The sequence below is a fragment of the Cyrtonyx montezumae genome, unplaced genomic scaffold, assembly GCF_038088225.1.
Source record: "Cyrtonyx montezumae isolate F1298 unplaced genomic scaffold, pur_monq_1.0 scaffold_30, whole genome shotgun sequence".
Taxonomy (NCBI): domain Eukaryota; kingdom Metazoa; phylum Chordata; class Aves; order Galliformes; family Odontophoridae; genus Cyrtonyx; species Cyrtonyx montezumae.
Window position 1 is genome coordinate 3,880,822 of NW_027072035.1, and position 15,767 is coordinate 3,896,588.

General features: G+C 37.7%; 1 protein-coding gene across 1 annotated transcript in view; it reads left to right on the forward strand.

Moving 5' to 3' along the window:
• The window catches only part of MAP1B (microtubule associated protein 1B), a 64,498-nt gene that overhangs the window by 30,887 nt on the left and 17,844 nt on the right, over nt 1–15,767 (forward strand). The window contains exon 3 of the mRNA XM_065744191.1: nt 13,348–13,430. Within this exon, the coding sequence (XP_065600263.1) occupies nt 13,348–13,430 (83 nt within the window). The remainder of the gene's footprint in view (nt 1–13,347; nt 13,431–15,767) is intronic.

Here is a 15,767-nt window from a genome sequence, read left to right on the forward strand (position 1 = left end):
GTCACATTCAGTTTCAGTTGGTACGACAGTTGTCTGACTTGTGGACTTGACTTGCCTTATTTACTCCACAGATACCCATTCCTTGGCAGTACAAAGCATTGTACCATCATAGCTGAATAAGGAAAATGTTTTTCTCTTGATTGTTCTGTTTAACATGAAGATAATTCAACAGTATAACCTACAGGGCTACAGCTGAGGTCCTACAGAGGTGAGAACTGCTGAAGCTTGTTTACAGGGACAGTTTGTGTAAGGTGATGGCAATGCCTGCAGCGGGCCAGGGAGACAAGCAAAAGAAGTGGAAGGACCATCTTTATGACAAAAAAAGTCTCTCAAAATCTATATTTTTTTCTAAGTCAAATAGTTTAAATAGAACCTTTATATCTCTAGGATTCACCAATAATTGTTTAAAAGCTGTAAATGTAGATAAGTTATCAATGTGAATCATGAGATCCGCAGATGGAACATGTATCTACAAAACATGTACAAAGCACACAAAATAAAAGTACAGTACATTTATTTCTTCATTGTTTCCCTGATAATTGGAGCTCTCATTTCTCTATCTCCATATCAACAGATGAGCTGCATTAATAATGTTCTGCCAAGTCATCTCTCTAGATTTCGGTTTCGACACATTTGTAAATTCGTATTATTCGCTAGTTATCTTTTAAGTCTCATCTTGGCAATTAATTGCTGGAGGCTAGTTGGTGTCTATTGCCAAAAGTAATTACAAAGATGAAGTTTGTTTTAAAAGCTGGTAATCACTGCTCGTCCTGCTTGTGTCCTAAATCATTACAACTGGATGCAAGCCAGAAGAAATCAATTCTAACTTGTGCCCACTGTAAATGTCTTCCACTAAAGTTTAAATTTCCTACATTTCTTGATTCCAAATACAGAGCAGGGGCTGCCAAATTTATATATTTTATTCACATGATTGTGGAATTTGAATGATAAAACCTGCTTTAATTATTTAGTTGGTGCCTACAAATGGTTGCTTGATCATTGTTGTCCTTTCTGTTCAAATATGTGGGAAAACCAATTTGTAGGCTAGGACACTATCTAGTGTAAGTCAGCGAGACCCTGTTGATTTAAATGGTATACATTATTAACATAGCTAAAAAAAATCGCCACTCTAATTTAAGAATACTGTAGATAGCCTCTACAGTAGTGATGACGAAAGATAGAGGTGTCTCAAATGCTTTTCAATGTACTCATTTCTCTTGTACAGACATTTCTATTTTCTCTCATTGCTGTACTTAAGAGTTCTTAAAATCAGCCTTGCAGTGATTGTCCTTTCAGAAGTACTAGGTGAATCTGATCAAGAGGTCCATCCTGTGTGAGGATTGTACTGAAAAGCATCACAGTATGTTCATTCCCAAATTAACATCTCTGTACTTGAATCCATGACTCTCCACCTCACCTCAACAAAATAATGATGTTTTAAGTATCTACAGCTAAAAATAATTTAAAATGCTTCATACTTCAGTTTCAGATATTCAAACTGAAAATAAAACACATGTTGTTCTCAGTGGGGGAGAAAGTGTCAGGAGAATAGAATCGTAGCAGCTTAAAGATTAATCTGCTTGGCAGAGACCAGTCACTCCATGTGTTGAGGGAGCAGCCTTCCAGTTACAGGGCACCAGGTGGTCACCTATGGTTGATTTAAGAAGCAAACACTGCCGCAAATGCTATTAGTAGTGTGTAATGAGATTAACTCTGCATAGTATTTGCAATATCCTTGAGGTTTTTCCTGAAGCAGCACTGTGCTGATCACCACATCTTAAACAATGGAGAGTTTAATCTTTCATTGTTGTATGCACATAAATCTCACGGCCATTAATAGGTGTTAATCATTCACATAAAAGGAAGAATAGACCTTAAAGTTTAATGAGTTGTGGTGTGTAAAGGTTTCTAACAATTTCACAAAGGACCAGACTGAAATTGGAGGACTATTCCTGGTGGGTGAAATTATTAAGTATCTTCAGAGATTTGTACTTTTGAGGCATAAAAGGTGATTAGAGCTTCCCAAATAACAATGAAGATTTAGGAAAAGGCAGGAAGACTTAGCTGCAAGGGTCAGAACCTAGGGTAGAGTTCATATTTAATTATTTTTTTTCCTTTTCCACTGCAGGGTAAGCCTTTGCTTGCATGAAAATTTAAAGTAAGAAGTAGATCTATTCTTCACTTTTTTTTTTTAAACCATTTTTGTTTTTTTTCATATTTAAGCAGGTGTAGAGAGAATGAACAGAGACAGGAAAAAAAAAAGCTAAAATCCAAGTTGGACTTTTGACTGGCAACTGGAATCTGCCCACTTTTGTCATAGAAATGGCAGGCTTCTACTGTCACACTTACTGGTTCATTGATTTCTGATTTCCAAGCCCTTCTGATAAGAAGTATTTTTTTCTTTGTTCTTTGCCAGTGAATATGAGCTATCTCCATTGTTCATGTATTGCCAATGATACTGCAGTTTACAACAATAACTAGTGTAATTGCATAGTGAAATTTTAGATTTTAGGTATTAAAAGGCACATTTTTCAAGATAATATGGGTTCATATTTCCTGAAAATACTGTTTTTCTTTCCCATCTGTACTTGTTTTTGGTATTTCAGCTACAGGATAGCATTGTTTGTTTGTTTTTCACTATATATAATGTTTCAACTGGTTATTCTTAAGCACGTCAATGGTTAATTTAAGGACAGATACTGGAAGGACTAATTTGTGCTTTACTTTAATTATAGAAAAGAAAGCAAAAGGTCTTTTCCCATTGTGCAGTAACACATCACTAGCAGGTGTGCTTTCTCATTTTCTTTATGAAAATTTTGTATTTTGTTCACTGTGTTGTATGCACAGGTAAGTTATTTCATATTACATTTGCAATTTGTACAAGACTGTCATGGTGATGAACTAGATTATCACATCCAGTAAAAAATCAGAGGATTAAGGTGTTTTGAGGCTTTCAAGTGAGTCTCCCACTTGGCAGAATAAGGATCTATGTCTTGGAGTAAAGCAGTTGCTCTCCACTTTCAAATCAGAAAAGTTTATGCTGCTAGAATATGATGGTGAATGCAAACTCAGAAACCATTTAGTAATGCTTTTTCTCTCTCTCTCCTTTCCTTTTCTTTCTTTCTTTCTTTCTTTCTTTCTTTCTTTCTTTCTTTCTTTCTTTCTTTCTTTCTTTCTTTCTTTCTTTCTTTCTTTCTTTCTTTCTTTCTTTCTTTCTTTCTTTCTTTCTTTCTTTCTTTCTTTCTTTCTTTCTTTCTTTCTCTCTCTTCTTTCTTTCTTTCTGTCTTTCTTTCTTTCTTTCTGTCTTTCTTTCTTTCTTTCTTTCTTTCTTTCTTTCTTTCTTTCTTTCTTTCTTTCTTTCTTTCTTTCTTTCTTTCTTTCTTTCTTTCTTTCTTTCTTTCTTTCTTTCTTTCTTTCTTTCTTTCTTTCTTTCTTTCTTTCTTTCTTTCTTTCTTTCTTTCTTTCTTTCTCTCTTTCTTTCTTTCTCTTTCTTTCTCTCTTTCTTTCTTTCTTTCTTTCTTTCTTTCTTTCTTTCTTTCTTTCTTTCTTTCTTTCTTTCTTTCTTTCTTTCTTTCTTTCTTTCTTTCTTTCTTTCTTTCTTTCTTTCTTTCTTTCTGTCTTTCTTTCTGTCTTTCTTTCTTTCTTTCTGTCTTTCTTTCTTTCTGTCTTTCTTTCTTTCTTTCTGTCTTTCTTTCTTTCTGTTTTTCTGTCTTTCTGTCTTTCTGTCTTTCTTTCTTTCTTTCTTTCTTTCTTTCTTCTTTCTTCACTGACTATATGCGAAGCAAAATAAAAAGCTTTTAACAAGTTCTCCCATGGAGCTGAGAAGCTGAATGGTTGCCGAGGGAAAAGCTTAAACCCAGTTCTCATTAAGGGCTTAGAAACAGGGCATCTTGTTACGTTTTACAGTGTTTGCAAAAGCTCAGAGATATTCCACAGCTGGTAAATTAATCGATAGTAATAATGTGTATTTGTCAGACTTACAAGTTTCTATAGGTCATAAAAGTAAACTCAAGCATTCAAAAATATAACTTTTCTTCTGCAACACAGCTATTACCATTCTGTAATTTGTTCTGGAAACAACAATCAAGCTATAATGTTACTTGCAAAAGAGTAACTTCACCAGAACACAAACAGCATCATTAGGTGAATTATGTTTAAGGAGTTATTTTATGTATCAAATACCATACCACAAGAATCTAGAGTAGGTTGCAAACTAGTATTTGTTTTCCAAGAAAATGTATTGATTGGCAGGCTTAAGGAAGATTCAACCATTAATAATTTTATATATGGGAAATTAAGTGTCTGGTCTGAAGTGCCAGGCTTCCTTCAGCAGCTCTTAGTGCTTGCAAGCCGATCTTTCATTCATTATTAATGGACACTGTTCATGGCCACACCAATTCTTCTTTCAGCTGAAATAGGAGGAAGAACAGAAAGTATTATAGACTGAGAAACTGTAATTACTTAATAAATACATATATAAAAATACCTTCTTGAAGGAAGGAATGGATTCTCGACATGCAAGACCACTATACCTTGTCTTAAGAACTGTCTGATTTTCACAGGGATAGTAGATGAACTTAAAACCAAGTTCCATTTGCAGTAATGACCCCAAGACCAGAAATATCCCCCAGAGGATTTTAATGGCAGTATTGAGTTTGGCTTCAGCTGCCATAGCGATTAAAGCCCATTAGTACGTAAGCTAAAGCAATTTGGTAATGTTAACAGGGACTTTTTGAAATGATCAAAATCCATACTTTCCTTGAAAGGAGAGAGTGAAAGACTAGAAATTTGTTCAGATAGATATGTCTGGGAAGAGAATTTCTGAAATTATTTCTTTTTTTGAAATATTCATGTTGGTTTTCATCCCTCTGGTGCACATTTTGCATTTACATTCCCTAATGCTGCTGTGCTCCATTTTGCACATGAAGCTGTGAGTTATGGAGAAGTTCAAGCAAGCTTCTGCACAGAGTGCTGCAAGGAGAGGGAAGAAACTCCTGAAAAACTTCCCTTTAGCAGTTAGGATGGTGTGGGCAGGATGGTGGGAGCACAGCCCACCACTGCAGGACAGGGAGGTAAAATTGAAAGACTGCTGAAAAGAGGCTTTAGCAACTGCAGTGTTAGAAGGAAAGTGAAGTCTATTTTGCAGGTTTTTATTTTTTTATTACAAGGATCTTGGCTACTTGCTTAAATTCCATTAAGGAGAAACATGATGCTGACGTTTCCTGTCTTGGTTTCAGCAGTATGCGTTTATAATTAGAGAAATTCTTCCAGTCCACATTGAGCTCATTGGCAATTTTCCTACTGATTTCATTTGGATTTGTGTTAGGCACCATGTTGCTTAATAAAAGATTGGCACAATCATCCTTTATTTTAAGAATTTGTTAAAATTAATCTGATGCTTTTTTTTTTTTCCATAAAAAGCATTATTTGGTAATTTGTTTTTTTTCCATAAAAAGCAATATTTACAAATTTGCTTATCATTTTTAACAGCTAGTAAATGGTCTTCTGTGTACACTGAGTGCTCATTATAGCAAAGGAACACATATGCTTCTAACCATTCTATGATACGTGGTGCTGCTTGGTAAACCCGGAGTGTGAGGTAATGAGCCACAGAGGTATTGAGAAAGAAGTCATATTTTTCCCAAATAAAATTCTCTTTGGCTGTTTGACAGTTACTCCAACCTAGGATGTGAAGGAGAGGTTCTTTTTTTGTATACCTCAGCAAAATTAAAAATCATATTGTTGCAATAATTGCATAAGCAATTACACTGGGAAATCAACTACTCTGCTCATGGTTATTTTAGTTTTTGGGTCTAAGGTATTTTCTGGTGGTCTAAGAAGAAATGTCCTTCATTGCAGACAGAAAAGATTGTCTCTAGAATAGATCTGATGTACAGTTCTCTTTAATTTTCCCTGGTTAGTAGTGCTCCCAATGGCAGACTTGAATGCAGATTTTTTGTGACCTTCAGGATGATGAGTCAGCTCTGCATCACTGCAGTCCCCAGTCGGTGTATGTTGGCTGCCAATTTCTATGCAGTACCAGAGCAAAGTGCTGTGCAGCTGAAAACCCAAGGTCCAGATCTTTTCATCAGTTTTGCAGCTCATCTTAGAGCTGTCCTTGCCATCTTCCATGCATTTAAATTTTAATGTCAGGAGAGAGATTAGTATGAGTCAATTAAAAGGTTGCTGCCTGTGTTTTTATATAGGGTTGACCATAGCATGCATGTCATTAGCTTTCTAACCAGCTGCTGACAGCTTTTTACGATTACTACATGTAATGGAAATATGTAACTCAAGACCACTGCTTACACTTGTCCTGCCTGCTTGTATCAATTTTATGAGGTACAAATTCTGAGTGAAAAAGATGAAATTCATATAGTTTTGCTAGACAGTCCTGTCCAAATCTCTCACTAACTTCAGGGGATCCTGTATCTCCATTCTTCTGCTATTTGTAGCTAGAGCTCTAATGTCTGGAGTGATAAAGTTATTATTTGTTAAATAATATCTTGATAGCCAGGCATATGGCTTATGGAAGAATTTTAGCTGTGGAAAGTGGTTAATGGTGACTTAAGGAGATCTTCTGAAAAATAATCCATTATGCATAGCTTTTAAATATTCATTTTTTTATAAACCACTACACAGTGATGTACCCAGCAAAACCAAAAGGATTGCATGGCTAAGGCATTCTGCCTAGCTTCTAAAGATTCAGGTTTCTGTTTCTGTATGACATTGAAAAATATTTCCTTATCTCTATTTTATGAAGTTAAAATGCTTTCATACCTACCAGATGTGTTCAAAAGATAAAATAAATTTCCAATCTATGAAGCAGATATATGGAAATATTCCTAAATAAGATTAAAATATGCATTTCAGGAAGCCACTGTGAATCACAAATACTTTGTGTTGTATTTATATGAAGCATTAGTAAGTGCTAACTATTGCCCTGAAAATGAAATAATATATGATTTATATAAAAAGGCATTAAGAGCAAAATAGTTTAAGACAGAAAGCTGCCTATGTACATTTTTCATTTGATGAGTGTTGCAGTCTTCCAGCTGTCACGGAAACCTCTCATGAGTTTGCAGGTGTGATCCTTGAGGAAGATGGTGACTTCAGGTGAATGTCATTCCCTATCAGATACTTCAGAGAGAATGACATAGTGTGGCCACAGTATAGAACAAGGCAGTTCATATGATCAGATGATTGTATGGCCTTCTGGTAAGTAATCATTCATGGAGTAGTAGAATCATAAAGACTGGAAAGGACCAATAAGATCATAAAGTTTAGCCATCAACCCATGCCCACCATGCCCACTAAACATGTCCCTCAGTGTTACATCCACACAGTTCTTTAACACCTCCAGGGACAGTAACTCCACCATTTCCATGGGCAGGCTCTTCCAATGCGTCACCACTATTTCTTAGAATGTCTTCTTTTTTTTTTCCCCTAAAATACATATTCCTATATACTGAAGAAGCTGGATTTCTACCATAGGCACCAGTGCACCATGATTGCATAGCACCGACCATAGCTTAAGCCCCACGAGGACTCTGGAGCCACACACCTGTGTGTTTTCAGGGCTAATACCCAGACTATTTACAGAATCACAGAATTATAAGGGCTGAAAGGGACCTCTAGAGATTGAGTCCAACAATTGTCCTCACACCTTCCTTTGTCCTGCAGCCATGTCCTTTCAGTAGTGCCTGGCTGCTCTTCCCTTATATTTTGCCTATATAGAAAATTGCCCTGCTCTTTAAACACCACTTTTGTTCCTGCAATTAGATGGTGTCATTATTTGCAGTAGAGTCACAATGCTGTACTCATCTGTCTAAAAGCATAATTCTATAGCCATGCTTGTTTAAATTTATGTCCTTTGCTTGCCGTCTTCTCACTGAGTTTACACACTGAGTGCGTCCAAACAGAGTTGGACAGGGCTTCTGGGATTTGAGCTTTACTCACCTACTAGTCCTTAAATGGTCCAGGTCCCTGAAATAATAAAAGTGCCAGAGTTCTGAAACAACCGTGCCTGCCTGTAGCAACAATTGGGCATAAAAATAGCAAAGACTGCTGCTAGAAGGCCGGTACCTCAGCAACAGTTGGGTGGTATACTAGGTATGAAATAGAAGTACGAAATATTAGTCATTGGCAATGTTTTGTTACCCTAGAGTGGATAAGGAATGTTTGGTCTAGTAATGAAAGAAGTTATTAAAGGCGGCCACTCACTCAGAGAGCACTTTTGTCTGCAACTGCTCCTTAAAATATTTCAGTGTTCTTTAACTGTTGGTTAAAATGGACAGTGATAAACTGCTTTCTTTACCAAATGGCTTGTCCTTTTCCCTGTTGGTAGCAAATTTTAGTGCTAGAAGACTAATTTGCAAGTGAATTTATTGAACAAATTGGTGCTGCTGTTGACTGACTACTGGTTATAATTCTTCCTTAAACAAAGTGAAGGACGAACCCATTAATCAGGGGCATGGGACTCCACTATTGCAAGTGCAGTATGTAAACAGGAGGTATATTAGTTTCTTCAGCTCTGATTTTATTGAGCTACCTTTGATTCTAGTTTCACTCATAGCCTTAGTGAAATAGTAACAAAAACCATAAGTGACATAGTTAAGTTTCTGTGATATTTAAATGATTACAAGGAAAACAGTGACGCTCTACACTCCGTGTTAGTCTTCTAAATCTTTGTCACTGTCGAAAGGCTCAGCAATGTTAGTAGAACTGACTTTCCATTCACAGATGTCACGCCAGTTCAGCATGCTAGCCAGAATGCATTTTATTTTCAATCAAAAATGAACAAAGTACTCTGATATTCCTACAGATCAATAAGAGTTCCTGCAGGTAATAATGATTTTTCTTTCCTTGCACCCACTTAAATGTAAGAAGTCATTGGGTTACACTGAGCCCTGGGGGCAATTAATCTATCTTCATTGACATAAATGGAGTTACGCCTGTTTTGCTTACCCCATCCTGTCAGCTAGTTGTAAGACTGACTGATTATTCTTTGCAACTTCTTGCATTACCTGCAAGACTCTTAGAATGTGCCTGGAAGGGACTTTCTGAAACTCCGCTCCCGTACTCCAGTGCCTCAACATCATGCAACCATTTCTCTATCGTGTCTATGAATTCTACCCTTGCAGACAGAGAACTCCAAATTTTTATATCAGGATTTGTTTTGGCAGCTCTGCAAAACACTCTGTTTAATGCTTTAAATTTACCTGTTTCAGTATCTTGCAGTTCAGGTCTGCAATAAAGTACTCTGGTGACCCTATCTCAACTGAGAAAGTGGATGGAATGCTGCCTATCACTTATGCAAGATTACTTCAGATAACAGCTAATATGCTATAAAGGAGGTTCTTCTTCCTTTTTCCTTGATCTGGAATTGCTGCAATACTATGTTTTCAGGTTGACAGCCATGAAGTTTAGGGGCTGGTCACAATTACTGAGCTATTTGTTAATTTATGCCTGTTGATCTTTGTGATGAAAACAAGAAAAAAATGATTTATTCAATAAGTATAAGAAATAGCAACCGCTAGATGAACAGTCATCTGGAACTCAGAATACCCTGTTGATAAAGCAACCACACTGACAACCGTGTTATCATGACCTTTTTGAAGTCTCCACTGGAGAATAAGGTGAAACAACTAGCAGTTCGATGTTAGTGCAAAGGTAAAGGCTACGATTGTTTGCTAGGCAAAAGCTCAAAGGTAATTTATTACTTTAAATGAATCACATATAAAGGATACAGTAACCTCATAGTACCCTTCATCCAGCATGGTACATCTGAAGAGAGGTGGTTGAGATGACAAACATCAATTACTCCTTTCCATAAAAGTGATTGGCATACCTCCCCTCATGCACAAAAGATTTTTCTTCCCCTCAGTTTACAAAAGTTCTTCCACAAAAAGCAAGCAGCTAGGGAGTTGTGGACATTGCAGCTATTTTCAACTGCAAAGTACTAAACATTTCCAGCTGCAGAGAGTTCAGTGTCTATTGAATGCTTGTGAAGAAAAGTTTGTGAAAAAGTTTCTCTAGGAATCCTTGCAAGATGTGCCATCTGTTAATGCCACCAGGGTAGTGACTGGCATAATATACTGTTAAAGTGAAAGACAAACTATAAAGCTTTTTACAATAAAAAGCACATTAAAAGTTGCTGAAAAGCTGTATCTGAATGTTAGTTCAGGCATGAAACAGTCAATATCTGCAGAGAGATGTTCTCCCATTGCGCTTTCTCAAAGAATCAGAAAAGATTTTTCTGCTTTCTCTGTGGATGAGTAGTTCTGAATTTGACTTGATCTGATTGCATGGGAATAACCACAGTGAGAGTAAGGGAGTACTGATGTCCATCTCATTGGTGGGAAGGGCTGATAGTAACTATTCTGCTGAGTAGCATGTTGCCTAAAGTATGGATCCCCATGGGCTGGTGTTGCACAATCAAAGCCAATGAGAACAGTGTTAGAAATGGTCCTTGCTTGAAAAGGACTTGAAGCAGCAGTTACTTGCTTTCCCTTACCATTTGATCATATGTTGTGTTTGCACAAAATTAACTGCAATATAGTCCCTGCTAAAAGTGGGTCCCATGATCATTCTGCTCAATTGCCCTGAAAAGACCAACATAGAAAACTGTTGTGTCACTTCCCTAGAAGTAGTTCTAATCTCAGTAATCCTAGTTTAAATATCATAAATATTAGGTCAAACAGTGATCTATGAGATCCTCTGGCCATAGGAACTGGGGTGATTCTGGGATGAAGTAATTGTCGTGTGCTGTTTACTTCTCTACACTTTTGGACTGAATCTGAATCATACAGCTTTCATGACTCAATCTGTTTTTAATGTGAAACTTAAATTACTAAAATTTACGATGAACAGATACTTAAATTTCTTACAGTCAGAATTAATATTTATTTCCTGAATCTTTAGATAGGATTTTGACTTGCTTTCCAGAAACTAAAGGTGGATAACATCTGGCCACCCAACCACTACTGTGCAGTCTGGAAATTTCTTCCCTTCCTCTCTATCGTCACAAAACCATTCCAACAAAAGGGTAGAGATAGGCTGTAAAAATGATGTAGAGTTAATTTAGAGCAACCCCAGATGTTCTACACACATCCCCAGTTCTCCCACTCCATCTTTAATTTAGTAAGTCACAATATATAACCAGTGATGATCAGCAAATGTGCCTCCTCAGGTCAGTTCTGTCTCATCTGCAGAGGTGGCTTGGAGCCACGTCAGTGCAGCCTCACTCAAGTCAGTATTTCAAGTGGGATGGACACTGTCTAACTTTGCATGTGGCTAAATTCATTTCCAGCTACATTTAACATGTTAACATCTAATCATATATGAGGCTTTGTTTGGCCTGAAGCAAGTGTGTGTTCTGTGTCAGCAGCTATAACATGAGAAATTCCTGTGGCAGCCAGAGGGTGACAGTTTCTTTTGTTTCCTTCCCAGCAAGATTCAATAAACTCTTTTTAATCTCTCAATTTGACAGAAGCCTGTATAATAACTAAAATATCTGATCATAGGGCATGTTCTGAAGGAGTCTGTAGTAACAAAGCCATATAGATGTCTTATTGAATGCAATCTTATGTATGTATTCCTCTTAGTCAAGGAAGCAGACCCATTAAAATAAATTGAATTACAAAGGCTGATGCCAGCACTGGATGCTACAGAGGGTTACCTACCCTCCTCCCCCTCTGTAATATGCAGTCTGTCTCATTCTTTCAAATGAGTACACAAAAAGGCACAGGTCCTAAGAAAAGTAGGTTTATTTAAATAGATTTGCTTATTATCTACAAGTCTCCAGCCATTGTTAAGCACAAGAAAATAAGAGTAAACCAATTTCACATTTTAACCGAGAACATTTTTTTTCCCTTTATATCATTGGATTGCAAGCTGTTATGCTTATAAATGCAAAGCAAAAGCAGAAGTTGTAGTGAATAGAGACCTTGGTGAGCTCAGGGTGAGGAGGAGGAGGGTGCAGGACAAGCAAAGGCAGGACCAGGGCTGTGTGGGAACGGCTGGTGACCCACCCTCTCAGACTGCCTTGATGCTGCTCTTGTGTTTTCAGGAATGCAGAGCTCTTTTCACTGTCACTGTTCTTGGACTTGTTATTTTAAATCTCTTTGCAGGGGAGTTATTCGAAGTTGGCAAATAGGTGACTTGTTCTGTTCCCCCCTACTTCCTTCCAAGCTCCGTTAATTATTTTAATTAATTAATATTATTTGAGTGGTTTGCTTGGAAGGGAAAGTTATTCTGGTTTTGAACTAATTACCAGTCTGGATTTCTGAATGACAATACAGCTGCTAATTAATCTCACTGCAGTTCTCACAGAAAAAGATGCTGATAAGGGTTTGCCAATTACCATAAGAAAAAAAAATGTCGAGTCCTGTTGTGTTTTTTTGGCATCCACTCACAGTCAGATGAATATCACTGTTAAATACACAGACAAACTAACTACTAAGTAGGAGAGCCAGAAGGCTGTGCGGTGCACCAAAACTACCCAGACATTATTCATTCAGGAGCTAGCTGTTACTATGCATGTGTGTTCACCCTTGTTGTCTAACATTAACTTGTTACAGTTTTGTGAGTAGGGAGATGAAGCAGTATGGCAGGGCAGCATGGCAAGTGTCAGACCATCCTGTTGAGATTTTTTTTGGTGTCTCTTTGTTAGAGAACATTAGGGAAGTGGCTGAAATGGGAGTTTTGTCAGGCTTGGTCTCAGCTTTAATGAACTTGGTTTGTTTGGTGCAACTGGGCGGGGCTGGGATCTGCTTGGTGCACTGCTGGCAGAGAGGAGTGGGGACGGCCCCTGGCCTGCTCTGCTCTGCTCCCCTCACCAGCTGTGCTTGGTGGGTTGTGCCAGTGTATGGTGCAAATGTTCACTTTCCTTCTCGCAGCCCATGAAGACTTGGCTGCTGCTGCAACTGAGCTGCCTGTAGTTCCTGGGAAAGCTCATTTAAATCCACTTGGGGCTGTGTAGTCTCAGCAGTATTTGTGGTGCAGTTATGTCCTTGAAAACATGGGCCCAGGTGCTCTGCTGGTTGATGGTTACCTCAGTCCCTGATCACACCAGCTCAGTGGCACCAGGGTGAGTAACAGTGAAGGCACAACACCCACTATTGCCAGTATATTTACATTACCTTGCATTTCTGGAGATTCTGGCTTGTGGAACCCCATGGCATTGATGTTTCTGAAAACATGAGCCTGTGCAGTATCTGTGTCTGTGGGGAACCAGGGAGCTTTCATAAAGTATATGTAGCTTGCTAATGGAAAGAACTGGTTTGAACCTTGCTGCATGGCTGGTTTAATTTCATTTCTTTTTTTATTTCTTTTTATGCTTTGCAGGTCAGAAGATTCTTCACCACAGAAGTGATGTCTTAGAAACTGTAGTCTTGATCAATCCTTCGGATGAAGCAGTTAGTACCGAGGTAAGTCACTCAGAAATATTTCACTAGGTTGGTCATAAAAGCCCTTTTGTTTTTTTCACTAGGTGGGCAAGGTGAGAGCAGGTCTTAGCTGTGGATGAAAACACATTAGGAGTAAATACCATCAACATTATCAGCTATCCCTTGATCTTCTTTCTAGTTTTTTAGACTACTGGTAAAATGTCAGATGTGTAGAACAAGAGTAGATCTCTGATCCTAGCACTCTTTTCCCCATAATGCATGAAGTTCCCTTCCTGATGAAGTGGAAGCACCAGTGATGAAACTACAACTGTTCTGTTTTTCCACTGCTAATAGCTCTGGACGCCTACTTTACACATAACAAAATGTCTGAAAAGAAACAAGGTAACCTGAGACAAATTTAGGTCTCAGAACTCCAGCCTACATAGTGGTGACTCTGGTGTGATCTATGTGATTTGTCCTTCAGAGAGCGCATGACACGATCTATGGACTCTTGAGAGTGCCAGTTCCTCATAAACTTTAACTAGAGTTGAAGAACTAAGCAGGGAGTTTGAAGACAAAATTGAGAAGTTTGTCTAGTGAGACTAAAGGTTGGAAAAAGGAATAATAGTATTGTTTGCTGGTGCTGGGAAACACTGACATAGTATGATTCCTTTGAAGAAATGAAGTTACTCTGCTTATAGTACTTCGTAAAAAAAAATCTGTTTTTTACCAACATGAAGAAATACTGAAGTAAATGAAATTTATTAAGTTTTACAAATTTTTAAAAGTTTTTAAAAGTGACTAATACACCTCAGTTAATGGCAGCTCAATTTACTAAAAATTATGTGTGAAAATCTTTTACATTGCATTAGATTTGGAAGGGCAGCTGGATAGCAGCTCTTTTAAGATTGTCTTTAATGCATTTAGGCTTTCAGAGTAGAAAGCTTCAAAGTGTGTACAGAAGGAACTGCCAAAGCAGGGAAATGCTGTTTATGTCACTGTTGCCTATCTCCTTTTGTTGGGTGACTACATGGAAGAACATCACCAGTTAATGATTTCTGAACCCTGGCTTTACTCCTTGGGCTCAGGAAAATATTTGGCTGGGTTACCATTAATTTCCTCTCACTAGACTGTGGGAGGCAGTCTTTGCTTTGCCTTGACTGTGCCAAGCTGGTCACAGCCAGAAGTTAGAAGCTGACATTTACCTTGGCTGGCTAAGCAAGATTCTCACTGGACAAAAGCCAGAAGAGACGATAAGAAAGAGTTAGGAGAATTACACTGAAAATTGAAAGAGACATCATTTGCCCATTATGGGGCAATAGTTTCACATATAAAAAGTCTTCCAGCTTGCAGTTGAGGAGTCAGTGATAATACAGTAGAGGTCTGACTTCATCAGAAGAGGAAACTGAATATATCAGTTTAGGAAGAATAAAAGCAAAAGATTTTAGAACAAACTGCTAAGTAGGCTAGTAACAGATGTACTGGTGGTAGTTTGAGCATGATTCTGCCAGTAGCTCTTATCTTGTTCTGTCAGCTACCAAAGACATCACAAAAGAGAGAAGCCCAAAAGGAGAGAATTGCCCTAAGAGAACAAGTTTCTGAAAACTCTATTATAGTTAATTTATATTAAAACCCCATTCTATTACCATAATACTTCCTCAGCTGTACCTTAAGTAACCTGCTTTTGGCTGGGGCTATGTTTTGCCATTCAGTTACTTTAAACAATTTGGAATGTTAACCAAGGGTAAAGTTGAATGGAATCATCACCTCGTGGTATTTTTTCTTGAAAGTCTTGAAATCAGCAGACAAGATTCTGGCAGTCCCTCAGAATGCCTTGATTATAGCCAGATGCAGAATTAATGTGTCTCGAAATTTTTCTGTGTGTATAATATGTTATGCTTTGCAGTCTGCAAGCATTTATTTTCCTTTTTCTCCTGCCATCATTTTTTGACTCTGCAGAGCCAATTTATTCTGCAGAACCATCAATTAATAAAATAGGTTGAAGGGGAATTATGTGACCGTCATGTATTACTGGTTCACAAGTCAGGAAATAATTTTGCTGTTGGAAAACTAGTGATACATAAGCTGCCTAGAGCTACTGCCAGCAGTGGGAGAAAAAACAGCATTGGAAAACAGTTCTTTTGTAGTTTTAATACAACTAAAACAGATAGGGTTTCAGGACACACATCATACACTCCACTGCACTTCTCTATATTCTTTTGAAATAGAAATAGATAGACTTGATCCAGTTGGACACTGTTGAATCATAGTCATCTAGTGCAATTGCTGATCAGCCAGCGTTAGTCCTGTGTTTAATAAAGGAAACTTTCTGCTGCTTAAAGTCAGCACCGCTTAGTTAATAAAATAACAATGAAGATG